Source organism: Odontesthes bonariensis, chromosome 13 (assembly GCF_027942865.1).
Source record: "Odontesthes bonariensis isolate fOdoBon6 chromosome 13, fOdoBon6.hap1, whole genome shotgun sequence".
Classification (NCBI taxonomy): Eukaryota; Metazoa; Chordata; class Actinopteri; order Atheriniformes; family Atherinopsidae; genus Odontesthes; species Odontesthes bonariensis.
This window is the reverse complement of record NC_134518.1, coordinates 32,533,692-32,553,705: the sequence shown is the minus strand read 5'-3', so window position 1 is coordinate 32,553,705 and position 20,014 is coordinate 32,533,692. Positions and strand designations below refer to the sequence as shown.

The 20,014-nt window shown below is 39.2% G+C and overlaps 1 protein-coding gene across 1 annotated transcript; it reads right to left on the bottom strand.

The window, feature by feature from the left end:
* Positions 1–513: 513 nt before the first annotated feature.
* emx3 (empty spiracles homeobox 3) lies at positions 514–19,546 on the bottom strand. The gene is made up of 3 exons (XM_075480764.1): positions 19,105–19,546; positions 9,383–9,567; positions 514–819 (listed from the first exon to the last, which is right to left on the bottom strand). Exons 1-3 carry the CDS (start codon positions 19,487–19,489, stop codon positions 652–654), a joined length of 738 nt encoding a protein of 245 aa, XP_075336879.1. The 5' UTR covers positions 19,490–19,546; the 3' UTR covers positions 514–651.
* Between the last annotated feature and the right edge of the window lie 468 nt (positions 19,547–20,014).

Sequence of the window (20,014 nt, the reverse complement as noted above, 5' to 3'; positions counted from 1 at the left end):
AACCAGATATTTGAAAGGTGTAAAAGAGTCCATATTCCATATATTATTAGTAATGAAAAGCATAATAAATAAATCTGCATGTTCAGTAGTTTAACCTTCTCAACCCTATGGCAGCTTTAAGAGGAATTCTTTAACAATTAGTCAGATTATCACTTCAAATTATTTGTCTTCATCTCTCATTTAAAAATGAACCAAAAACAATAATTCTGCATCAACGAGATGTTGTAAAGAATTAAAAATCTGCTCCTGCTTCCATGCAGCTGCTGTTAAAAATGAGTAAATAAAGCAAGAAAAAGGGTTGAACATGAAGGATTTTCAGCAGATTCTGGTCATTTCACTAACCTGGCAGCAGATTCTCTTTTAAAATGTTGGTTTTAATCTTTTGGCAGATATAAAAAAAGGAGGTGGAGCTCAGTGTCTGGGCCTGGTTCTGGTTTATTTTACCGGGACAGATCATGAGGAACTGGCTGCTTCGTGTTAAATAACGCAGTCTCCTGCAGGTTTAATGTCCGATATGAAGACCAACTCTGGTTGAGAGAAGTCTTGGATTCCCTTTCAACGATGTCGGTGAACACACGACCCGTCTCGTCCCAGAGTCACGCAGCCTGCCCTGACTTTACGGCAGTGTGTATGAGTGTGTGTTGCTTCAGTCTAGTCGTCGCTGATGACGTCCACGTCCTCGCCTCCGGGCTGCTGCGTCGCCGCTCTCCAGCGGCTGACGTGTTGGCTGCCTTTCCTCTTCTGCTGGGCCTCGGGAGACTCCTCCTCCAGCTTCTGGCGCTTGTGCTTTGTCCGGCGGTTCTGAAACCACACCTTCACCTGCACACAGACACACGGCAGCGTCAGACAAAGCTCCAACACGGGTCAGTTAAAATATGGAATGTTCTATGTAACATGGAGGCCTGACATTTCTTTTGTCCTCCACTCGTCCAGTTTCCTCAAATGTTTTAAGGACACACTGCACACCATGCTGAGATATGCTAAGTTTTCGGCTAACAGCTCTTTGGGAATCACCTTGTTGCTGCAGAAATCCTGTTTTCTGTCTGTCAGACTGTGTTATCTTTGCTGTTTTTCACAGATGCAGCTAAAGAAATGGGAACAAATCTTAATTCCAGTCTAAAACCCACAAAGAGCTTCTAGATTATTAATTTCTGGTGGCAAAAAACAGTTTAATCATTTAATTTATATTAATTGTTGCATAATTAGTCATTATATTATATCTTATATTCATTTTTTCTTCAAATATTTTTATTAGAGCACACAGTCATAGTGTCACACAATTACAACAAGCATATAAATGAACAGTGTATATCCATACAAGAATGTGTGCAGCTAGGACACAGCGCCCTCTTTTTGTTTTATGTTATGACAAAGGAAAATGAAAGAACAGACAAATATGTAGGAAACAAAATACAAATAAAGAAATAATAAACTAAAAAGACAAAACCTAAGCAAATATCCCCCACCTACCCACCCATCCCCCCACCCAGCCGTACCCTACCGTCTATTCGGTAATTTGTTGTGATAAAGGGGAAAATTAATTGCCACTACGAGGTGTGAGATATTGAATAAGAGGTGACCAAATTTTGTCAAATAGCAGTAATTTATCCATAAGAGTATATTTTATTCTCTCTAAATGGAGAGTGTTAGTAAGATCAGTAAGCCACATCTTTGTGGTGGGCACGTCTTTCTTTTTCCAATGCATGAGAAGTAACTTCTTCGCGACAATGAGACAATAAGAGAGGAAACATTGTTGGAAGTTGTTTAACCTTTTAACATTATCTAACACTCCCAGAATAATGGTGAGTGGTTTAGGATCTAGTTGTACGTTAAGTATTACAGATATCAAACTGAAGACATTAAACCAAAAGATCTTGACCTTGTCACATAAAGCAAAGCTGTGAAGCAGCGTGTCGTCTGTTGCATGGCATCTGTCACATATAGGGGACAACTCAGGGTAAATTCTGTGTAACCTTTCCTTAGAGTAATGAAGACGATGTAAAATTTTAAATTGGATTAGGCGGTGCCTGGCATTATTGGAGCATCGGTGAATGTGTTCCAAACTCTTTTCCCAGAGAGTGTCCGAGATCTCAGTGCCCTTATATTCATTTTTTAAGCTTTAAATTAAATCTTATTTACTTTTTCTTGATTTTGAATAAAATATCATTCTTATTATTGTCAGTTTTTTTTTCCTACTTTTCTACTTTTAGACATGATAACGTTCATTATTTTGGGATTAGGATTTTTTTTAAACTGAATTTCTTAAATTAATTTGACTCTTTTGGTAACTGGAAGCAGTTTTAAACGTAAATGTACAAAAAAGTTGAAACTATGAAGCTGTTTTTCACACATGCAGCTAAAGAAATGGGAACAAATGATGTGTCTCTGTGACAGGCTGCTGGGAACAAAGTGCCTAAAGATCCAGTTTAAAACGGCTTCTTTGCTAAGTTGTCTGTTCTGTGTGGACACAACACTGGTTCATCCCTTGAGTTAGGAGCCTTTTTCCTGCCTGAATGGTTCATAGTTCAGAGTTAAGTGGCTTAACAAAGAAAAAACACAGAAAATAAGTGAAAAAGCAGAAAATGTCCAAAGAAAAACTTTAAGACCTTAGGAAAGCTGGACAACTATTGCTCAAGATCAGTTTAAAAGATGAGAAGAAAGTCGTAAAGAACTGAGGGCTGGATCAGATCTTTTTTTTTTAACTTACTGCTAACTGTCTCTTAGCTTGTTTCCATCCACTTTTTAGGATCATTTTGAAGCTGAACATTTGAAACAATGATTGAAATTTGAAAAAACATCCACACTAATCATGTTACCATCCCAACAGTCAGGCGAAATCTCTTAATAACATGTTTATCAGGCGCCCATCAGCTGGTTTTTAGATTGAGTAAACCAGTGTGTTGTGCAGGTGTTAGCAGGTGGCTAACTAGCTATAAAAAAATCTAAAGAAAGACCAACTTTTTGGAGAAATTCAAGATATTTTTCTCCAAATTTCTAATTCAACACTTTGAAATGAGCATTAAAGGGATAGTTCGCTTCTTTTCAGGATTTTCTATAAGAGAAGCTCCAGGTTAAAATGCATTAAGCTCAAGGGGAAACACAGTCTCTCTCCATCAGATAAACAGGGGACTACACAGAAACCACTAACAGTCTTCAGGACACCTTTCTGCTATTAAAGGGTTAATTATTTCTTTACACTGTGACTTTAAAACTATTAAAACAGCCTCCAGATCAATGACGTATCGGCAGGCGGCAGCACGCAGTGATACCAAGGGAGAGAAAATAGTGCCAAGCGATTGTGAGGTCTGACTTTTTCCTTGGCAACGATTTTGTGATGCAAATGTATTACTCTGTTGAACGCATATTGTTTTGAGAAGCAAAACGCTTTATTTTTTAAACCCCAGCCAACTAGCCGGACTACTTTCGTCAACGCCAAAACGAGGCTGGAACTCTGCTCACAGGACGCAGCAGGGGGTAAGAAGATGTTCATAAATGATGTTGCTAGTATGGGATGTCATACAGCTTCATGTCAAAAGAGGCGAACTATCCCTTTAAGGGGACAAATTAAAAAAAAAAAAAAAAGCATACATTTATATGCCTGAAATGAAAAAATTCAAACCCACAAAATAACATTTTGGGTATGAAAATACCGATTAATCCTGGAGTCAGGAGCATGTGCAGGAAGCCTGAATCTAAAAGTACGATAAACGAATACATGAAGACGCACCTTTTCTAACAATTTTTGGAAACATTTTTATGTTCACGCCGCAGACTGTGAACCGACAGATTTCACACTGCCTCTGAAGTACAGAAGCTTCCTACAGTTGTTGTTTCTATCTACTGAAAACACAACCCAGAACAACGATGAGCTGTTTTCAAATCTTCAGGCAGCTACTACCACAACCTGTGATAGCATCAGTGATAGGAATTGATGTGTAAGAGTGATTTAATACCTGTGTGCTAGTAAAACATGACTCTGACACGCTGAGCTGTTTAAACCCGTCACGTTGGCTCCGAGCTCATGTTGCACAATCTGTCAGACTCTAAATCTTAATAATGGGATCCAGATCAACACGATAGACCCTTGAGTCACTTCCAGAGGCCCGAGATGATACGGCCGCTTCAGAAATTACCCGATTACATCAGCTCAGTGACACAAATTCTGAACATAGATCACTCTGAGAATTCAAATAAAGTTTATTTTTTCAGCAGGATGAGACTCATCACAAACAATATGCTGATGATTAACATGTTTTACTGTAAACTGAAAGAAATGCCAAGCAGAGATTTGTGGAGGAAAGATTAACCAATCTGATCACAAACACAGCAAACTTGTATTCAGGAGGAGAAAAAACAAGTAAAAGAAGAAAAATATTTTGCAATCCTTCTGAATTTTCGACATACTATAAATTCCTGCAGTAGTACAGAGACCTTAAATGCAACATTCAGCACATTTAAAAGGGACCTATTCAGTTAAAAAAAAAAAACCTTTCTGTTGCTGCAGGCATATATCAGGGCATATATCGGAAGTCATTTAACGAACCGTCCCGATTTTCATTTCAAAAGTACGTCACTCCTTAAGTTGACTCCGCCTCCTCGGCTAAGCCCCGCCCACTCACATCCACCCTGATAGACGGATGAAGCCAGTTTCTGGTGGAAATGTTCTGTACTAAGGGGCATGCATCTTCCATCCTGCAGCAGCCTCAGAGGATATCAGAGCCCAGTGGATAAACTCTATCTGAGGCTAATGTTCCAGCAGAGTTAGCTAAAGACTGAGTTGGCTAGCTTCATCCCACTGTTTTAACAACTCGGTCCAGTTCAACGCTAAGGAGTTATTGCTGTTATTTTCTCCTTTAGCAGCAGCTAACGCTAACAGCTGAGCTAATGAAGAAGACGTACACCATCTTCTAAGGAGTTATTGCTGTTATTTTCTCCTTTAGCAGCAGCTAACGCTAACAGCTGAGCTAATGAAGATGACGTACACCATCTTCTAAGGAGTTATTGCTGTTATTTTCTCCTTTAGCAGCAGCTAACGCTAACAGCTGAGCTAATGAAGATGACGTACACCATCTTCTAAGGAGTTGTTGCTGTTCCTTTCTGAAAGATGAACATTATTGTTCCCACATTACTTTGTTAGCTGAAGCTTTCAGGCTGAACGGTTCCGTTCTGTAACTCATCAACCTGCAGCTGTGTGGATAAGGTGTGTTTTCAACACAACACGTTACATTTTGGGCACGTTTCTGATTAAGATGTAGGTCTCCGAGTACAAATGTTCAACGAGGTTAAACAAAATGTTTAAACGCAGTAATAAACGGTACACATGCATTACTACGAGTTACGCTGTGTACATCTCCGGCTTGGTCCATTACTGTTGATGAGAAAGCATTGTTTGCTAGCATTTGCTGCTAGCTTACAGCTACACTGCTAAACTATTTCCCTCTGGAATCAATAGAGTAACTATCTATATCTATATATAGAATTGGAGGGTTTTTGGTGTGACTGGAGGAGTAGCTTCATTATGTAGCTGCTGACCTCACCAAAAGGGTGGAGTTGAGCACTTGCTAAGTCTCCACCCTGAAAGGAGGTGTTAAAACTGGTTGAGAAACAGCTACTGCTGGTATTTTGAACAAAGCCCGTCTCATAAATCTCAAGACGACCTCAGAAAATTGTGTCAAATTGTTAAAAAGGGCAGAATATGTCACATCATGTCGTGTTTTTGGCATTTTTGACCCTACAGGACGTTTGATGGAACACAAATTGCATGGAACTGGCAGATATTCCCATGTAAGGGCCTTTGTTTTGATATAAAATGTTGTATTATGTAATTATGTTTTATCAAAGGTCTATAAATGACATTTTCTAACCTGTATAACATCACTGCTTTTATATATATATTAGTTAACATTTGTCACACGTGTTGAAGACAATTTAGGAGTAAAAGTTTCTACATGTATTGGAAGTTGTGGAGGTTAATTTAATCATTGGTTCATTTGTGTGCTGCAGGCTCTGTGATGTTTTCATGAATTAAAACGATTGGATATAAAATACAGAAAAATTGAGGCATCTTTTCTCCTCCTCTGCAGTGAGGATGAGGAGGAGGAGGAGAAGATGGTGGCCGTTTAGTGGAGTAACTTTGGATCAGAGCCCTGATATGTCCTGCAGGAACGTGGATCTCTCGATCATTACTGCCTGTAAATCTGCTCCGATTGCTGAAAAAAAGCTGTGATTTACGAGCGATTAATTAACTTGTGCTGGCAGCTGACTGATGGAGCCTCTTCTCTGTTGTGAAACGCGCTCGCGGAGAATGATTCACATTGTTTCAGTGGCGTCAGGACTAACATCACCGCGGCAACCTGATGAAAAACACTCCTGAGGGGAGGAGGAGGGCGCTGACTAACCAACGACTCGCTCCTGCAGCAGGAGCTCCGGGTTCAAATCCCGCCTGAAGAATCGGACGAACGCGAGGAAACATCCCGTATTAATTTGGTCAATAACCATTGATTGAATGGTTATTGATCGGCTTTGTCAACACAGACATCAAGTTCAGTTCAGTTAACTCTTTATTAACCTAAATTTCCTACTGAAGGAGTTTCACATGGTGGCTTATTCATTCATTCATTCATTGACGTGGTCTTTTTCACTTTAATAAAATTCTGACAAGTTTCTATTCATGCATTTATCTGTCATTTATTTATCAAACATTTTCCTCTTTGAGCTCCAGGTTTTATATCGACACATATTCATTCATGCATTCATTAAAAATGTATGAAATTTTTCCTTTATTTGAACTGCGGTATTTACTCACTCATTCATTAACATAATAATTCAGACATTATTTTCTGAAAATTTTCTATTCATGCATTTATCTGTCATTTATTCATCAACAACATTCAACATTTTCTTCTTATATCGACACACACATTCATTCATTCATTCATATTTCCAAGTGATGTTGGATTCTTTCTGTACACTTTAATAAATTCATTCATTAATCAGTCATTTGTTCATATATTATTTTTGGTTTTCTGGGGAGTTCATAGTCATTCATTCATTCACTCACTCAGTTTCTGTTCATGTATTCATACGATTTGGTTTGTACATAATTCATACATTCATTCACGTTTTTGAGAAGATGTCTTGTAAATATGATTTTGTCGAGTAAACTTTAATTCATACGTTAACTAATAAATCATTCATCCATTCATTTTTTTTCAAAAGGATCCTGTCTCATTTATTTATTCACTCACACATTCATTCATTCATCCATTCATATATTATTTCTAATAAATAAAATCTTTCGTTTAATAGCACTTTTATTGACATTCAATCAATCATCCAGCTAACATTCACTGATTCATCAGTGTTCAGGAGAACATTTTATCTGAACATTCATTCATTCATTCATATTTCCAGGTGACACTTAGATTAATTCCTTCAGACCATTCATTCATTCACTAGTTTTGTGGAAAACTGTCTTGTTCAATTCAGTCCTTATTTTCTGAAAGGTTTCTATTCATGCATTCATCTGTCATTTATTCATCAAACATTTTCTTCTTTGACCTCCAGGTTTTATATCGACACACACATTCATTCATTCATATTTTCAAGTGATGTTGGATTCTTTCTGTACACTTTAATAAATACATTAATTAATCAGTCATTCGTTCATATATTATTTTTGGTTTTCTGGGGAGTTTATAGTCATTCATTCATTCATTCACTCAGTTTCTGTTCATGTATTCATACGATTTTGTTTGTACATAATCAATCAGTCATCTGTATTCTAAGAAGTTATCTAACAGAGGATGTTGTAGTATTAAACAATATTCATTCATTCATTCAGTTTTCTGTAAGGCCCAGTCTTATTTCTAGAAAGATTTTACATTCATGCATTCATTAAACATTTATGAAATATTTCCTTTATTTGAACTAAGGTATTTATTAATCCAATCATTCATTAACATAATAAATCAGACATTTTCTGAAACGTTTCTATTCATGCATTCATCAATCATTTATTCATATATAGTTTCTTCTTTGACCTCCAGTTTTTATTGATCCCCTCATATTCATTCATTCATTTGATTCTAAAAATATAAAATCTTTCATTTGACAGCATGTTTATCCATCCATCATTCATTGATTCATTGCTGTTGTGGGAGAAATAAAAATTTTGTTATCAGAATTTCATGTGACCATTCATTCATTCATTCATTCAGTCATTCATAATTTTTCTAGAGGACTCTTACATTTAGCTCATTTTTAAACAAATATATTCACGCATTCATCGTATTTATCAAATATTTCCTTTATTTGAATTAATAAACACACATCATTCATTCATTCATGCAGTAATTCATAATGTTGTAACATTTTGAGAGGATTTTGTAAATATTCATTCATTCACGTTTTTTAGAAGATTTCTTGTAAATATGATTTTGTGTAAACTTTAATTCATACGTTAACCAGTAAATCATTCATCCATTAGTTTTTTGTCAAAAGGATCCTGTCTCGTTTATTTATTCACTCACACATTCATTCATTCATCCATTCATATATTGTTTCTAATAAATAAAATATTTAGTTTAATAGCACTTTATGGACATTCAATCAATCATCCAGCTAACATTCACTAATTCATCAGTGTTCAGGAGAACATTTTATCTGAACATTCATTCATTCATATTTCCAGGTGACACTGTTGGATTCTTTCTGTACACCTTTAATTAATACATTCATTAATCAGTCATTTGTTCATGCATTATTTTTGGTTTTCTGTGAAGTTAACATCCATCCATTCATTCACTCAGTTTCTGTTCATGTATTCATAATCTAATCAATCATTCATTTAATTTTTAAATAAATATATGTTTTCAATATTTTAAAGGATGTTGTTCATTCATTCATTCATTCATTCATATTTTTTAGATCACTGAGTCTTATTTTGTCTAGAAATTTATTTCATACATGAATCAATTAATCATTCATTCGTTCATTTCTGGGGGGACACTTGTTTCAGTTGGTCATTATTTTCTATTCATCAAACATTCATTTATGAAATATTTTGTTCTTCAACCTTTAGTTTTGATCAAATTCTCACACATTCATTCGTTCATTGTTTCTAAAAAAAAAAAAAACATCATTCATCCATCATTCACTGATTCATTTGTGTTCTGGGGTGAATAAAAACCCTCTTCATTGTTTTGAGCAGTTTGTAGTCGAGAACCTTCTCATGAACTGTAACAAACTGCTGCCCGGCCTTATGCTCCTCCCATCCTGCATTATGCTCCTCCCACTCAGCCTCATGCTCCTCCCATCCTGCCTTATGCTCCTCCCACTCAGCCATATGCTCCTCCCATCCTCAGTTTCCCATGATGCCTACCTGCGTCTCGGTCAGGCACAGCGCGCTGGCCAGCTGCTTCCTCTCGGCTCCGACTACGTAGTGGTTTTTCTCGAAGGCTCGTTCCAGACGCAGCAGCTGAGACGGTGAAAACGCCGTCCGGATCCGTTTCGGTTTCCTGGAGAACGGGCCGTGAAGCAGCATGTTCTCCGGACTGCTGTCCTCTCCTGAACACAAACAAACAAACAAACAGTCAACAAACAACATCTACCAACAGCGAGGAGAGTAAAGCCGCTGTGGGATGTTTCCTCTGAGGCTCCTGAGAATGTTCTCCCTGAGTTTTGCCTGCAGGATTAAACCAGAGTGCCTGACAGGCAAAGATCAGGGCTAAAATCAGTACCATTTCAGAGCAGTCAGCCTAAACTAAAACACAGAGGTTTCAGTTTCTATGGACCCAGACAACTCTTCTTCTTTGTCATTATACACAATGACATCCTGAATGGCTTCACTTGTGGTAAAAAATAAAATAAAAATACTAAGGCTGTGTTCGAAACCGCATACTTTTCCTACTACTCCTACTAACTTTTTGAGTTAGTATGTGAGTTTGAGTAAGCGAGAAGTTCCCGGATGCATACTAGATTCTCCGAAATGTTGGGTATGCATCATGAGGTTACTACTCATATTCAAACTACCCAAGATGCAACGTAACGTGGCCGATCGTCATTTCCTGTCAAAACGGCAGTTTCAAGCTAGCTACAACGAGGGTAGGTTCACTTCCTGTTTTCAAAACAAAAGCACTAATTGTATAGTAATGGCTTTCCCTATGATAAAAGGCAACGGGTATTTTATTTTTGTGAAAATAACCGGAAGTGCGTTGCTCACTGCGGCTAGCTTTAGTAGCGCCGAATTCGTGGGAACAAAATTGTAAATAGCCGGTATTTTGTCAGGTTTTCAACACGTTGGGGATCTAAACGACTACTGTCTCACCTGAAAATGTTTCAAATGTTGCTAAAGTTTAGAGAGTTTAGAGCTTAAGGGAAATCAGCTTCAGGCCGGCTGATTTCGGCTCGGGCAGGAGCGAAATGCATTGTGGGTAAACGCTCTGCATACTGTCTGATCGATGAGTATGCAGTATGTAGTATGCGGTTTTGAACACAGCCAAAGAGATGAAATAAGACAAAAGAATAAAGCAGCTGTTCTGAACCTCTCACCCTGTGGACTGTGAAAAAGGCCCAAATCTCAAACACAAAGAAACAAATGAGGAGCTGCACGGCTCACTGTTGGTATAACATCCTCCGTTGTCCTGCTAATCTGAACAAACACCTGATCTGTTTCACATTTGCATTTGGATCTGCACTCAAACCACAGACTGTCACACACACGTTTCTCCAACACCCGTCTGCAAATAATCAGGTTAGATTCGTGTTCGGCCACAACTGAAGCCTGTGAGAGTTTGATTTACTACAAAAGCAGAAAAGACCAAGTTTGAAAGCTTCTTTTTGGTCCATTTTGTGTGTTAAATGTTTAAAGAACTATAAAAAAATCCCCTTGAACGGCGATTTGTTCAGATGGAATTTAAAAGGCCGAACAGTCGAGTCTCAGCAGACATTTTTACATTCATCAGAAGAAGAAGAAGACTGAAATTATGTGGGAGGTGACGCTCAGCTGACGACATGTTCATCAGCTTATCGAACGCTTCAGATTCTTACGTGAAAGGGAGCCGAAGCTGTCATATAAACCCAAGAAAACTGCTCGGAAATCTGTTCAGAAGCCAAAAAACAAAAGATTTCCAGAATAAACCAGCGGCTTCAGCTGCAGTTGTGGTTGTCGGAGAAAACGGTCACGTCTGACACTTTAAAGGGATAGTTCGCCTCTTTTGACATGAAGCTGTATGACATCCCATATCAGCAACATCATGTATGAACACCTTCCTACCCCCTGCTGCGTCCTGTGAGCCGAGTTCCAGCCTCGTTTTGGTGTTGATGAAGGTAGTCCGGCTAGTTGGCTGGGGTTTAAAAAATAAAGCGTTTTGCTTCTCAAAACAATATGTGTTCAAAAGAGTAATACATTTGCATCACAAAATCGTTCTTAAGGAAAAAGTCAGACCTCACAATCGCTTGGCGCTAATAAATGATGTTGCTCATATGGGATGTCATACAGCTTCATGTCAAAAGAGGCGAACTATCCCTTTAAGACCAAAGAATCCTTTAACGGGCCTGAAATGAACAGAAATCACGAAGAAGAGTCGAATCGAACTGCTGTAAAAACGATTAAAAAAAAGCTACGTCGCTAACCGGCTTTTAGGCCTTAAAAGATGTTTCTCTGTTCAAAATGAGCAACATTTCCATCCCGGTTTGTCTGATTTTACTGAGGTGGTAAAGCGCGTCGACCTTTTCCCTCCGAGACGATGCGAGGAGCTCGGAGCTGATTTGCTTATGAGCCGAAGCGGTTAAAAGAAAAGCGAGCGCCGCTGAAACCGTTTCTCTGTGTGACGTCCGTCCAAACCGACACTATTATTTTTCTGCCAGTTTATTAAAATCTGCACGTGAATCTTTCAATGCATCTTTACATAAAAACAAATCTGCGCTCGGGTCCTTTTTAAGGCGGTGAAAGGAGCCGCCGCCGCCGTCACGCACCACGCAAAGAAGCGGGCAGTCCGGCGGCTTCGAGGAGGCGAGGAGAACAATGGCGGCGGCGCCGTCTCACGCCTTTTATCCGGCGTTAGCGTCTCTAAAGTGACATTCATATGCAAAGTCGCAGCCGACGGGCGTCATGGTTTGCAAATATTCCTGTTGAGTGTCAGATGATGCTTTAATGTAACAACGGAGAAGTTTCCAGGCGGCTCAGAGAGGCTCCGATTTACACCAACGTTTCACGGTTTGTCTCGTTTTTTATGAAATCGCATCGTTTACGGGGGGAAAACGGGTCCGAAGATGCGTCCGAACCGTTAAAATAGATTAAAAAAACATCTATTTCGCAGGATTGAACATTTACATCAAGAATTCTTTCTTCGTTGTACTTTTTTCCCCTGATTTAAAAGAGAAAAGGTCAGAAAATTCAGTTTTTAAAGCTTCAAAATAGAAATTCTGTCAATCTGGCCCAAAAGTCCGAGAACATTTTAAAGAAACGTGACGTGTTTTCATTTAAACTTGGACACTGTGACATGAAAAACTGTTTTCGGGGCCTTGAACATGTTGTTTTCTGTCAATCTTTTGTTCTGTGTACCAACAAAACTGCTGTTTGAGACGTGTCGACGTGTTTTTGTCTTTTATGTTCGCATCTTTATGACAACCGATGCTGACGAGCTGCGATATTCTTCTTCTTTTATAAATAAAACATTTTTACGCATGTTTCCAAAACTGTAAATGAGACTTTTCCTGATTGAATAAAGATATATTAACATTATATGTAAAGCTGACTAATATTAAAAATAAGAATAGAAATAATCAAATATGAACAAATGAAAAGAATTTAAAGATAAAAACGGGAAACGTTACTTTTTGACCTAAAGTTTGGCCTAAAAAAACAAAGAAAATAGTGGAAAAGATCCCTAAAAACAAAAGTCAGAGATCAAACTGACGACCAGTTCTTAAAGAGAAACAAGTTCATCGTTCAGCTGAAAGCAGTAAAATACCCGGCTTTAAAAGCTGCCGACAGCTCCAGATGTCTGCTTTTATGTGACCAACAGTCGGAGCTGATGAAACCTGAGCGACGCCGTTCCTCCTCTCAACACCTCCCGTTTCCTTAAAAGCTGGAAGCCGGTAATGACAACAGGCGGCTGTCTGCAGCCTGCCGGCTTTAAACGTTCCCTCTCACAGTTCTGCTCTCTGAAACGTGTTTAAGGGTTTAGCTTTGACATCGTGGCACAGAAGCAGCAGCAGGTTTGGCTGCAGAGTTTAATACCAGCCGTCCTGTTTGTGTTGGAGCACGAAGCAGCTCCATAAAGAAGCAGAGCAAAGGTTTTACACCGAGTTCAGCACACTGGAAAAAATCAAAGTCTTACCAAGTATATTTGTCTCATTGAGTATCTCATTACACTTAATATAAGACACAACTGCCTAACAAGTTCTATTTCAGCCAGATATAGGGACTTGTTTGAAGACAATACATCTGGAATATCTTGTTAAATGAAAAAGTCTTGAAAACAAATTGTTTTGAGTCGGATTTCACATGAAACTAACTTTTTTTGACATTTGAAGAGGTTTTTAAGCTAATTTCAAGATCACTTTTATCTCAAAAGTCCTAAATATCACATTTTATTTCAAGAAATCTTTACAAGCCGATTTTCACTAGTTCCATTGGCAGATTTTTTTGCTTATTTCAAGCAAAAACGTCTTTTATTTGTTGTTTTTATACTTATTTTTGGAGGGGCATTTTTTTTCCAGTGCAGCTGAACAGCTCTGGGCCTGCAGAGGGCTGGGCGAGTTAACTCGTTATTATCGAGTTAACTCGTTAATTATTTAAGCCAATAAATATTTTATCACGCTTTAACGCAGGTTTTATTTTATTTTAATTTTTTTTTTTTTAAATTAAATAAAAAAAAATTGGGGGGGGGCTTTTATGCCTTTAATAGATAGGAAAGTTCAGAGAGACAGGAAGCAGAGAGAGGGGGAACGACACGCAGCACAGGACCGTCCGATTCGGGACTCGAACCAGCTGCAGCAAGGACTATAGTCTCTTGTACATGGGGCGCCTGCTCAACCCACTACGCCACAGACCACCCCTGTTTTATTATTTATTTTATTTTGTAAAAGTTTGTTGCTCACAGGATTTTATTTTGTAAAAGTCTGTTGCTGTCTGCTGTGGAACCAGAAAAGAAAGTAATCGGCGGATCCACCAAACCTGGAGAAGGGTACGGAACTTTTACTCGGCCGTTTTCATTTTAAAGTTCTTCCAGACGGCGGAGTCCACAGAACCAAAGTCATCTGTAAACACTGCCAAGTTGAATTGTCTTCTCAGCGTAGTAGTTCCAGTCTAAAATATCACTTAAAGGCAAAACACACAACTGATAGCAGCAAGTCATTCAAGGAAACAGACAGTGGAGCGAGGCTTCTACATAAAAACTACAGAAAGATGCTGATGTTAAAAGTGTGTTTGCACAACAAATGTTATGGTGCTTTCATTCATATGGCAGCACATTTAAAATAAAGCTAAATGCTAAAAGCTATACACTACTTTTGGATTCATTTTTGGATTTTGCGTACAAATGCGATTAATCGCGATTAATCAGGGAAATCATGTGATTAATTAGATTAAAAAGTTTAATCGTTGCCCAGCCCTAGTAAAAACATTTCCTCCTTTCCTGAGCTCTTCTTCTCTTTGACCTCAATGGAAAGCATCATGGGGTTAAAGTAAGGTGGGGGAGAGGGCTCAAAAAAGACGACCACTGACACTCAGCTGTGCAGCTCTGAAACTACAGAATCCAACTGGAAAAATTAAAAAACAATAAAAAGGTAAATAAAGTGCCTCCTGTCCTCATATTTATGAATCACAGTGAAAATAACGGAGCGTTGCTATAAAAGCTGAATTTTGGGACAGAAAGAGCTCCTTTCCTTTCGTGTTTTGGAGAATTCAGACAGCTCTGATCATGGCTGCCGCTCACATGCTTCCAGCTCATTTCACTCAGTCCGGAAGGTTCTGAAACACACGGCTCCGGGTCAGAGTGAGGCCTGAAAACTGACTCTTTACGTCCATCTAAACCGGGTGAGAGTGAAGATTACAGCGAGTCGTGATGTTAAACGTTCTAACCGCAGGCTGCAAAGAAAGAAGAAGAAGAAGAAGAAGAAGAAGAAAGCGTCATACAGAAGATGAGGGAGAGTCAGAAGGATATTTCAGCTCTCAAAGAGCTTCAGAGTCGGTGGATCTTTGCCACAAACTGATCCGTGAGCAGGGCAGAAGGTCATTAATCAACTAAGGAAGATGCTCCTCCTGCCAGATGAGCTGAAAATGCTTAAAGATTGGCACAAAGCAGCGAAATGAGAGGAATGGCTGCTGAACTTCTCTGGTTTTAGATGGGCTGAGAGAACAACTTATATTCGACCGTGCAATACTTTAATACTTTACTATCTATCTATGATCTTATCCGGTCATTTTACAGCTTTAAAACCTAAAGAAAAGCTTCATTTAGTCAAACCGTTTAAAGGCAGAGCCCGCAGAGATCGTGTTTTTTATGGCTCAAAGCAAAGAAAAGGAGCAAAAAAACCTCCTAAAGTTTTTAAAAACAGGAAATAACGTGAATCTTTAAGATCAGAAAAACATCACTGACACTCACCCACGGTGCAGCAAACCTCCGATTATCATCATTTTAATACGCAGAGTTATTAAAAAATGCTTAATCATTAAAAATCTAAAAGTCAGAGCAGAAATCTGCAGGATTGGCCGAACGTTTCCATGTTTGATTGGTTTAAACGGCATAAAGTGTGCAGGAGAAATGAGAAATAAAGAGAAATAGGTCTCAGATGATCCAGTCAGACAGTCACAGTCCGAGAAGCCGAGCTAAGGAAACCAAAAGGGGCGACTGTGGGAAGATAAAACTCCCTTTTAACAGGAAGAAACCTCCATCAGAACCAGAACCAGAACCAGAACCAGAACCAGGAAGGGCGGCCGGCTGGGGGCTGAGAGGAGATTTAAGGCTTTAAAAGCCGAGCGGCTGCCTGATTATTTGCTTTAACCAACACATTCAGACTCATTCAGGATCACTTTTAAAGCTCGTACGGGTCTGGTTGGCCCCACATGAGGAATAAAGGCTCCCAGAATCAGAGACTTCTTCTTAAACCCCATTTTTATTCACGTGACCCCGTCCTTTTTCTCTAATTTATTTGGATTATTTTTAATCTAACTTTTTATTTCTCGTCTCTGATCCTTAACTTCTAATTGTTTGACTCAAAGTTTGTAAATGTGTGTAAAAGCTGCTGTATGAATAAAGTTATTATATTGATTTATATCATCATCATGATGATAAAAAGTATTTAGATGGATTTCACGTCTCACTTAAAGGAGCTGCGATCGACACGACATCTGAAGTAAAACTCGATTTTGTTTCAAATGATCAGAGAAAAGTAAATTACGTGCTTTTTCTGACTGATCTGACGGAGCTTTTCTGATGTTTTACTGGCAGAAAACTAAAGCTTAAACATCCAGGGAATACGTCTGATTCAGACACAAGAAACAGGAGAAGAAGAAGAAGAAAAAGAAGAAAAATAGGAGGAAGAAGAAAAGAAGCAGCAGAGAAACCAGATCAAACACTCGTAAGATTAATCCGCCACAGAAAATAGTCCACAAGTCTGAAAGCAGTAGTTTTTACTCATTTTAGTCCATAAAAACACATCTTTATAATTCTGTTTAAAAGATCTTTGATGCAGATTATTTGTTTCATTTGAGAATAAAACATCAAAGTTTCTCATTTTGTTAGAAATCTATTTATTTTGAAAATAAGTGAAGCCAAAAATTAAATAATGTGTTAAAAGTTAAGAAGAAAAATCTGAAATCTGAGTTTTCTGTTTGATTCATTTTAAACAAACTGATCAATAATTCTGAGTCATCGAAACTGCTGAAAAATCCTCAGAAAAAAAAAAAATCAGCAAATGATTTAATGTATGAATAATAATAATAAAAGAATAAAGAATATATTTTAAGTCCAAAAAATAATCAAATTTCCTGATTTAAGTTGTTAAAATCTGCATTTTCAGGTCGCCTGAAGCTTCTCCTAAAACTAAAAATGAAAAGTTTTCACATTTCAAACTGTGTGTGAGTTTTAAATAAATTAAACAGCCGCGTGAATGTCATGATTATATGTAAATATGACGGATCGATGAGGGCCAAACAGCTCCTTCCTCCTCTGAAACTGAACTTTTTATCAGCTTCTTCATTTGTTTTAGGTAAAAAAAAAAAAATCAAACAAAATGTAAATAAAATCAGCAATTTAGTCACGTGACACACGTCAATGACAGCCAATAGATCACAGTTCGATCAGGACAAACTGGAGTCTAAAAAATTGATCTAAAAAAAACAAGGTGCCGGACACATCTGTGTGCACGCGCTGCAGCTGAAGGCCGCAAAGGTGCCGCAGCTCACGTGCTCAGAACGGAAAGGTGCGTTGGGTTCGCACAGGTCACGTGACTGAGTAAACAAAGGTTTTATTTTATAAAAAGGTTTAATTTTTAATCTCATTTCTAAATGTTTTTCATTTGGTTTAATTTTTAAATGAAAGTTTCTGATTTTTTATTTGTTTAATAAAAATGTAGAAAAGTAGAATAAATAAATGGAAACATCATGAAAATGTTTCACCTTTTTTTTCTTTAATTCTTTCATTTTGTTTGTTTTTAATCAAGTAAAACACTATTGAATAATTTGAAACTTTTATTTTAATTTAATTTCGTTTCTATTATAATTTCAGAGCTCAGCTCAGTGGATCATTTTTAACTTTTATCATTTTTAATTAAATTAACTGAATATAATTTTTTATTCTCTCTATTCACAAAAAAAATCATTTTCAATTCATATATCCATCCGTTTCAATTATTTTCACTGTTTCATCACATTATGGCCGAGTTCTTCTCCATCATGAGGAATTAATTAATGAAGTAATTAATAATAATGATAATAATAGCCTAATAATAATAATAAAGGCACCTGCTGGCCGCCCTCGCGGCTCCAGCCGCCTTCAGAGTTAAATTTAGCTGAAAATCACTTTTATTTTTCTTATATTAAATGTTAAATATTAAACTTTTTTTGTTGTCAGTTAAACTTTCTTTTAATCGATTCTTCTTCGTTGGTGTTTATTCCTGCAGCTGAGCTACAAACAGGCCGCCGCGTGCAGCCATCATCATCATCATCCTCAGCCGGTTCAGACACCAGTAAAATGATTAAATATCAGAGTTTTTAAGACAAGATTTTCTCTTAAATCTTACTAAATATAATAACATCCTGTCAGAGGGACGTCAGCTTCCAGTCACGTGATCTTAATCTTCTCCAGATTAACCAATACAACTTATTCCAGACCGTTTTTACAACAAATTATGTATCTCACCGAGACTTTCCGCCCCGCAGACCACTTAAATCCACCTTAAATCCACCTTAAACCAACCCAAACTCCTCTAGTATCAGTATAATTTCGGCTTTAGTAACTGAGAGGTTCGGGCCCCCCTAAAAAGAAGTCCCACCTCAGCCCAGATGTTTGTTCCGTGCAGCGTCTCTGTGACTTTCTTAAACATCTGCTGTAAACAGACAACAAGAGCGCGAGACACCGACCCCCCAAAAAACAGCCAAGTTTCATCTCACGTGAACCCTGCAGGAGCGTGACGTGTTGGGAAGAAACACGGAGCGGGCCGCGCGCAAAGATTCATGAGAAATGACAGCAGGGAGAATGTGGAAAATCTGTGCTTCTGTTTCTAAAAAAGATTTTATTATAAGAGTTTCAGAGCTGAAAGATCTAATAATAATAATTAATAATTATAATAATTAATAATTAAAACAAAGTGAAACAGCTTCATATGTTAAACTCGTGGAAATGCTCTGAATAATTACTTAAATTATTAATAAAAAAAAAATAGGTGATGGATATTTTTTTTCTGGAATAAAACTCTTTCTGCTGATTCTGATTCATTTGTTGATATTGCAGCAACACGCGCGCGCGCACATGCCCACACACAAAGACCCGAGCAGAGGAATTAATCGACAGAAAAAGTGTTGAATTTCAAACATAAAAGACACCGTGAACGGAGTCACGGGGCCGCTGGAGCCCCGCCGCCCTCCTCCCGGCTCACCTTGGAAGCGGTGTCCCAGGAAGCGGCTCCGCAGCACCCACGGGTAGAAGCTGAGCGCCTCCCGGTGCTGCGGGCTGAAGAAGCTCTGCGGGGGTATCTGCAGCGGGTGCAGCGGCAGCCCGCCGTGGCCCTGCGTGTGCGTCCCGGGCTCCTGCAGCACCACGTCCGGCCCGGCCGAGAACAAAGTCCTCCCGCCGTTTCCCTGGAAGCAGGAGCCGAAGACACCGGCGGCGGAAGCCGGGTGCAGGGAGTCGGGGAACCGGAGCGCAGTGGGCCGAATGGGCTCATCCCCGGGGCCGCCGCCGCCGCCGCCGCTGCGGCTGCTCGCATCCTTCCCGACCAGAGACTCTATGGTGAAGCACTTCTTGTTGCTGTGCTGGAACATCGTGAGCACCGGGTGCTGAGACGATGAGGAAAGGTGGTGGAGACGGTGAGAAACTGCGTCCAGTAAGTCCAGTTGGTCGGTCTCAGGGAGCTCAGACTCCCAGTCCCCCCATAACTCTCCGTCCGTGCGTAAAAGCCGTGCGTAAATCCGAACTTTCAGCACCTGGAGGCGGCTGAAGTTTCCTCCCACCTGCGTCCGGGGCTGCGTCTCTGCTCTCTGTTCGCTCCGCAGCGGAATAAAAACTAAAAATGACTGAAAACTTCCTCGGTTCGCGGTGCAGCGCAGCGCAAATCCTCCGAGCGGCGGCCGGGTTCGGGCAGAGAGCGGCGGGGCTGCGGGCTCTGATCAGTCGGTGTCTCCTCGCGCCTCCTGCCACCTCATGCTGGAGTCTGAGCGGAGTCGGGAGTGTCTGTCACTCAGCGGGCTGCACGGGCTCACATACCTGCCCTGCCCTCCCTGACAGAGGTGTGCTGAGCATGCGCACAGGCAGCCGCGCAGACAGCCATTTTGTTGATGGAGCGGATG